Source organism: Cebus imitator, unplaced genomic scaffold, assembly GCF_001604975.1.
Source record: "Cebus imitator isolate Cc_AM_T3 unplaced genomic scaffold, Cebus_imitator-1.0 Scaffold82, whole genome shotgun sequence".
Lineage (NCBI taxonomy): Eukaryota > Metazoa > Chordata > Mammalia > Primates > Cebidae > Cebus > Cebus imitator.
The window spans coordinates 6,786,119-6,793,792 of record NW_016107397.1 but is presented as its reverse complement, the minus strand read 5'-3'; the positions used below and the strand labels follow the sequence as shown (position 1 = coordinate 6,793,792).

The window sequence follows — 7,674 nt, the reverse complement described above, 5'->3', positions numbered from 1 at the left end:
AGTAGAGACGGGGTTTCACCATGTTGACCAGGATGGTCTCGATCTCTTGACCTCGTGATCCACCCACCTCGGCCTCCCAAAGTGCTGGGATTACAGGCTTGAGCCACTGCGCCTGGCCTAGTTTCTATTTTTTATTTGAAAACCTCCCAGATGAAATCCTACAGCTCCACCTTGTGGGAGATTTAATTAGGGATGGTCCACCCTTATGACTACCATGTTTTGATAGAAGAGCACTTTGACATGGTGTGCTATGTACCATGTTTGGCTTTGATTGTGGGATGTCTGCTTGTGTCTTCTCTGCGTTTGTATCCCAAGAGCTCATGACTAAGCTGGGGCCAGAGAAGATTACTGCAGTCGCTGTAGGAGGTGAATGTAACGATTCTGGGACCTAGCCCTTCCTCTTGTTGCTCTTACATAAGTGGCTATGCCGGATGATGGATGACAGAGTTACTTAACTAAGGTGGTGGTAAGGACATTACATTCAGGAATGCAGCTGTGTTTCTTGGTTATGGGGCCAGTGACCTTACAAGGCCTGCTGCACCAGCCAGGTTCATACCAGAATCTCTTTATCTTAAAGAGAAATAAAATATAATTTTTGTCTTTTTTCTTTTTGAGACAGAGTCTTGCTCTGTCGTCAGACTGGAGTGCAGTGGCACAATCTTGGCTCCCTGCAACCTCCGCTTCCCAGGTTCAAGCGATTCTCCTGTCTCAGCCCCCTGAGCAGCTGGGACTACATGTGCACACCACCATGCCTGGCTAATTTTTTGTATTTTAGTAGAAACAAGGTTTCACCATGTTGGCTGGGCTCTTCTCAAACTCCTGAGCTCAGGCACTCCACCTTCTTCGGCCTCCCAAAGTGCTGGGATTACAGGTGTGAGCCAACACACCCAGCCAGAAATTTTTTCTAGGCAGGCAAAACTATGTAAAGGAGATTTCCTCAGTATCATCATCATCATCATCCTCATCTTTTTAAAAAAATAATCAGAGTTGAGGTCTCTCTGTGTTACCCAGGCTGGTCTTGAACTCCTGGGTTCAAGCAGTCCTTCCTCTTCAGCCTCCTAATGTGCTGGGATCAGTATCTTATTTTCTGGATCCTAATTCAGAGCAACTCCATCTCTTGATTCCTTGTCTGTGGATTTCATCAGCAGTTGTCATCACAGTTGGAGTTCCAGGTCCAGGTGCTGCTGACATTATGATGTATCTGTTTTTAGAATCCCAGCCCTCCAGGAAGCAGTGTGTATGCAAATACTGTTTCCTGTTTCTCTGGGGTGTTTGACTATTGTTATAACAAGCTCCAGATATAGAATTGTGTTTTTTGTTTTGTTTTGTTTTGTTGTTTTTACCATACCTGCACCCTTTCCCCCTCAGAGAGGTTACTGTTACAATTATTTAGCTTATGAAATTCTGTCTGTGCCAAAAATGAGGCTGTTATTGCCTAATATTTTAAAATGTAACTATTTAAATCATTCTAACAGAAGGTAATTTTTGGAATTTAAAAGCTATTTCCTGGCCAGATGCGGTGACTCACAGCTGTAATCCCTCAACCTTTGGGAGGTTGAGGTAGGCAGATCACCTCTTGTCAGGAGTTTGAGACCAGCCTGGCCAACATGGTGAAACTTCTTCTCTACTAAAAATACAAAAATTAGCCAGACATGGTGGTACAGACCTGTAGTCCCAGCTACTCAGGAGGCTGAGTCAGGAGAATCACTCGAACCTGGAAGGTGGAGGTTGCAGTGAGTCAAGATTGTACCACTGCACTCCATACTGGGCGACAGAACGAGATGCCACCTCAGAAAAAAAAAAATAATAAAGCTATTTCCTTACCAAGTCTTTTATTAAATCTTAGATTTTTTTCAATCATTTTTGTTTTAATTATGTGGGTTTTGGTTTTTTGTTTTGTTGCTTTTCGAGACAGATTTTTGCTCTGTCACCCAGGCTGGAGTACAGTGGTGGTATCCGCTGCAGTTCCAAACTCCTGGCCTTGATCCTCCCATTTCAACCTCCTAAAATGCTGTGATTACAAGCGTGAGCCACCACGCCTGGCCCATCTGGCATTTTTATGTTACTTAGATCAGTGTTTATTATAACTTCCCAAAGGGAGAGAGTCTAGGTTTTACATTATGAATTAAAACACACAGGCCAGACGGGGTGGCTCATGCCTGTAATCCTAGCATTTTGGAAGGCCGAGGTGGGCGGACCACGAGGTCAGGAGTTCAAGACCAGCCTAGCCAACATGGTGAATCCCTGTCTCTACTAAAAATACAAAAAAATGGGCCGGGCGCAGTGGCTCATGCCTGTAATCCCAGCACTTTGAGAGGCTGAGGCGGGCGGGTCACAAGGTCAAGAGATCGAGACCATCCTGGCCAACATGGTGAAACCTTGTCTCTACTAAAAATACAAAAATTAGCCGGGCGTGGTGGCACATGCCTGTAGTCCCAGCTACTCAGGAGGCTGAGCCAGGAGAATTACTTGAACCCAGGAGGCAGAGGCTGCAGTGAGCCGAGATGGTGCTGCTACACTCCAGCCTGGAGCTTGGCAACAGAGCAACACTCTATCTCCAAAAGAAAAAAAAAATACAAAAAAATTAGCCAGATGTGGTACTACATGCCTGTAATCCCATCTACTCAGAGGGCGGAGGTTGCAGTGAGCTGAAATTGTGCCACTGCACTCCAGTGGGACTCTGTCTCAGAATAAAAGCAAAACTACACAGAACTCTATAGGTACTTAAATATTTGTTTTACAAATATAGTAAAAATGTCAGGTCTAAGTGTGAGACATTTTCAAGTGGCCTCACACAACAGAATTGTTTACTTCCCAAAAATGAAGACCATGGGGACAAATAGCACATGTCACACAGACCTGGATTAATCTTAGAAAGTAGTCTGGGCATGGTGGCTCACACTTGTAATCACAGCACTTTGGAAGGCCGAGGTGGAGGATTGCTTGAGGCCAGGAATTTGAGACCAGCCTGGGCAACACAGAAAGACCCTGTCTCTACAAAAAAATGAACAGTTAGCTGGGTGTTGTTAGGAAAACACCAGGGGTTCAGTCTGGGGCCTGTGGCTTGCCCCACAGAAAGCCAGTCACTGAGTATTTCCAAAGAAGAAGGTTTCAATCTGGTGCTACAGCCACTGAGAAAGGAGCTTGGTCTCAAATCCATCTCCCTGTTATAAACAGAAAATGGATTCGGAACCAGGGCAGGGCAAAGAGGCATTTTTTGGTGATCTGGTGAGTTTCCGTTTTTGATACTTCCTGAAAGTCCTTTCCTGAGAAAGGAACTCAGGTTAAAAAAAAAAAAAGAAGTTTCAAGCTTACCAGAAGAATCCATTTCTATGTTTATCCAAAAACAACTGTCAGGTCATGATAGCTCACACCTATAATCCCAGCACTTTGGGAGGCCAAGGCAGGCAGATCACTTGAGATCATGAGTTCAAGACCAGCCTGGTCAACATGATGAAACCCTGTCTCTACTAAAAATACAAAAGTAGCTGTGTATAATGCCTCTGATCCCAGCTACTCGGGAGGCTGAGGCAGGAGAATTGCTTGAACCTGTGAGGCAGAGGTTGTGGTGAGCCGAGATCACGCCACTGCACTCCAGCCTGGGTGACAGAGTGAGGCTCCATCTCAAAAAAACACAAAAATTAACAACAACAAAACAACTGTGTATGGGACTGTTAGGTCTATTTCATGGTGGTGGTGTGCACCAGTAGTTCCAGCCAGCGGGGAAGGTGAAGTGGAAGGATCACTTGAGCCTAAGAGGTTGAGGCTGCAGTGAGCTGTGATTATGCCACCACACTCTAGCCTGGGCAATAGAGTGAGACCCTGTCTCCAAACGAAGATAGCTATTAAGTTCTCCGAGCTTCAGCTTCCTCATAGGTAAAATGAAATAATGACTAACCCAGTCATTGTGGGGATTAATGAAGAGTGGGCATAAAGTGTTTTAGGTTGGTGTCTAGAACAATATAGGTCTCAAAGGGATGTGCAGCTTATTTTCTGGCTGTTAGAACTTGGGTGACCATATATTCCTATTTGCCTGGGACAGTTCTGTTTTGTGGCTGTTGTCCCAGCATAATAATAATAATAATTAATATTATTATTTTCAGGAGGAGCCTTACTCTGTCGCCCAGACTAGAGTGCAGTGGCACGATCTTGGCTCACTGCAACCTCTGCGTCCCAGATTCAAGTGATTTTCCTGCCTCAGCCTCCCTTGCAAGTAGCTGGGATTACAGGCGCCCACTACCATGCCTCGCTAATTTTTGTGTTTTTAGTAGAGATGAGGTTTCATCCTGTTGGCCAGGCTGGTCTCAAACTCCTCACCTCAGGTGATCCACCTGCCTTGGTCTCCCAAAGTGCTGGGACTGTAGGTTTGAGCCACCGCACGCAGCCCCAGCTTAATTAATAATAGTCTTCTCTTTTGCTCTCAGATGTATAGCAGTTTGGCAATGATTATATTGTTACCCAAGTTAGAACCCAGGAGTGGTTTTTTTTTTGTTTGTTTGTTTTTTGAGTCGGAGTTTCACTCTTGTTACCCAGGCAGTGGCGCAGCCTTGGCTCACCGCAACCTCTGCCTCCTGGGTTCAAGCAATTCTCCTGCCTCAGCCTCCCGAGTAGCAGGGACGACAGGCGTGCGCCACCATGCCCAGCTAATTTTTGTATTTTTAGTAAAGACGGGGTTTCACCATGTTGACCAGGATGGTCTCTATCTCTTGACCTTGTGATCCACCCACGTCGGCCTCCCAAAGTGCTGGGATTACAGGCGTGAGCCACCGTGCCTGGCCTAACCCAGGAGTGTTTTTAATCCCTGGTAAATCTTCAAAAGGAGCCTGAGACTTACTGTCATGTTTCCCATCCTCACTTTGTCACTTGCTGTCTAACTTAGGTACTGATTACCAATCATAAGTCGGAAAAGTCAGGAGGCAGGTGTATGAACAGTACAGATGTATGCTCTGCAAAAACTATATTTTTGCAGAAAGGAAGCTCTTCATCTCTGAGGAAGCATGTTTTTTTGTATTTCAGGGACGATTTGTAACCCTGGACCTCGGAAGTCTATGTCTAAGCTGCTTTACATCCGGCTGGCACTCTTTTTTCCAGAGATGGTCTGGGCCTCTCTGGGGGCCGCCTGGGTGGCTGATGGTGTTCAGTGCGACAGGACAGTTGTGAACGGCATCATCGCAACCGTCGTGGTCAGGTGAGGTCTCCTTTCTTCTCTTTTAGTTTCATGCATTTGAGACATAGGGGAACAAACGCTTGTAACATGACAGAGCCTGGCATTCCTCGAGCTTCCTGAAATAGTTAGAAATTGGAGTTACTTTCTGAGTAACTCATGAAAATTTTAGAGACACTTGTTTATCAATGAAATATAACTCATCTTTCATTATGCATTTATTGATGTAGATTTCTTTTCTTACTGCTTCTCTCTTTTCTACGTTCCTTTCTTTTTTTTTTTCTTGAAGTCTTTTATTCCTAACCTTTCTCTTACAAGTATTCAGAAGAAAACCGAAGACCAAAACAAGATCAAAAACTAAAACTAAAGGTATAAGAAGAGATATGGTGTCCAGAAGTGGGACAGGGAATAATATCTAGAACCATAAGGTTTTCGTGTTTTCTAGGCTAAAAATCTTGGAGATGATCCAGTTCTGCCCCCTCAACACCCTCTGTTATAAATAAGGAATTAGACCTGGGCTGTTGCCGCATTTCCTAAGTCACACCGCCAGGGGGCAGCAGAGCCCCTTCGGAAGGGACATCTTCCCTGTGGCAGGTGCTCCCGAATACAGTGGCTTGCAGCGTGGAAATATTTAAACATAGATGAAAGGTCTATCAGAGTACCCTGTGATAAGGAAATTCTTTTGCTTTCATGAGAAGAGCCCTGAGACTCTAAAGGAGAATAAGTGCCCACTACTTCCGGGCCCAGGCTGCAACTCTGCCCTATTCTTTTTGCGGCCTTTCCTTTTAGGGCTGTAATCTTTCTAGGGCCTGGGTTAACCATTGATTCATAAGGAACTTTCTTTCTCTTCTCTTTTTCTTTTCTTTTTTTTTTTTTTTGAGGCGAAGTCTTGCTCTGTCACCCAGGCTGGAGTGCAGTGGCACTATCTTGGCTAACTATAACCTCTGACTTCCAGGTTCAGGTGATTCTCCTTTCCTCACCCTCCCGAGTAGCTGGGATTACAGGTACATGCCACCATGCCCAGTTAATTTTTGTATTTTTAGTAGAGATGGGGTTTCACCATGTTAGCCAGGATGGTCTCAATCTCCTGACCTTGTGATTACCCGCCTCGGCCTCCCAAAGTTCTGGGATTACAGGCACGAGCCACCATGCCCAGCCTCATAAGGAACTTTCTAGAAGAAAGTTGCTCACCTCAGGCAGGTTCTGGGAGAGCTGCATCTTGCTTGGTAACAGGACACTCCGTGGTAGAGACTTAGAAACTGAGCCCAGAGGAGGGATCCCTGATGCCTGTGCCTGGGGCCTGCAGTCACCGAGCCTTTTCCTCTCTCTGTTTTGCAGTTGGATCATCATCGCTGCCACGGTGGTTTCCATTGTCATTGTCTTTGACCCTCTGGGGGGGAAAATGGCTCCATATTCATCTGCTGGCCCCAGCCACCTGGATAGTCATGATTCAAGCCAGTTACTTAATGGCCTCAAGACAGCAGCTACAAGCGTGTGGGAAACCAGAATCAAGCTCTTGTGCTGTTGCATTGGGAAAGACGACCATACTCGGGTTGCTTTTTCGAGTACGGCAGAGCTTTTCTCAACCTACTTTTCAGTAAGCCAAGGGGATCTGGTTTGGTCTCTTTCTTCTGTTTCAGTGAATGCTTCTGATGGAGCCTGTCCCTCTGTTCCCATAAAACAGCGTTTGAGAACCTGGCATCTTTTGGTGTGTGAGGGGGTGGCGGGAGACACTCTGTCTGTGTGTGACAAGCCCTCCAGGAAGCAGTTAACTTCAAGGGCCATTCCTTTTCAGAGCCTGTCTCCCAGTAGGGGATGTCTTTGTATTGACACCCACTCACTGCCCTGTCAAGATGCTGCATTAGACTGTAAGGAACTAAATAACGGAAGCTGTATACTTTGAGAAGAATCTGCAGTGAGTACTGAGCAGATACCAAGCACAGGCAGTGGCATGAATTGAGGGTGGAATCAGATCGTGACTTCTTACCACTTTGTATCATGATGGAAATGATCGATGATCCTACTTTTGGAAGACAGTTTGAATAGATGATTGCAGCTCAGGAGGGATCATCATTCTAGAGCGATTTCTTCAGTGATTTGAAAACGCTTGTTTTTCTTTCACATGCAGTCTGTGATCTTTCTGTATGACATTCTCTCATAAATGCTCTTACGTTCCGTAGTGAGACAAGGTAAGGGAGGAAGAGATTTCTGGACATCCTGCACACCTGCCAGTCTCTCCACCCACCTCTGCGCTATCCGACTTTGCACCATCCAGGGCTGGTCCTGGAGCCTGACACCAAGCCATAGCAGCAGCCTTCGTAGAGGGAAGCGGGAAGCGTGTCCCCTAAGTAACTTAAAGGAGTGCTTCAACCTAGTCTTAAGATATTTGGAAAAGGGAAGAACAGAAGCTGGCTATTTCTAGAGGATGTTGTAATCTATATCATAGGCAGAACTGATGGCTTTGGGCCGAGTGGCCAGTACATTGTCCTTCCTTTTTTTTTTTTTTTTTT

General features: G+C 45.6%; 1 protein-coding gene across 2 annotated transcripts in view; it reads left to right on the top strand.

Moving 5' to 3' along the window:
• Positions 1 to 4,988: 4,988 nt before the first annotated feature.
• DAGLB (diacylglycerol lipase beta) overlaps positions 4,989 to 7,674 on the top strand; it is a 25,062-nt gene continuing 22,376 nt past the window's right edge. The window contains exons 1-2 of one of the 2 annotated variants that reach the window (XM_017533796.2): positions 4,989 to 5,188; positions 6,503 to 6,761. In XM_017533796.2, the coding sequence (XP_017389285.1) occupies positions 4,998 to 5,188; positions 6,503 to 6,761 (450 nt within the window). In that variant the 5' untranslated portion in view covers positions 4,989 to 4,997. The remainder of the gene's footprint in view (positions 5,189 to 6,502; positions 6,762 to 7,674) is intronic. The other variant, XM_017533797.2, reaches the window with a different exon arrangement.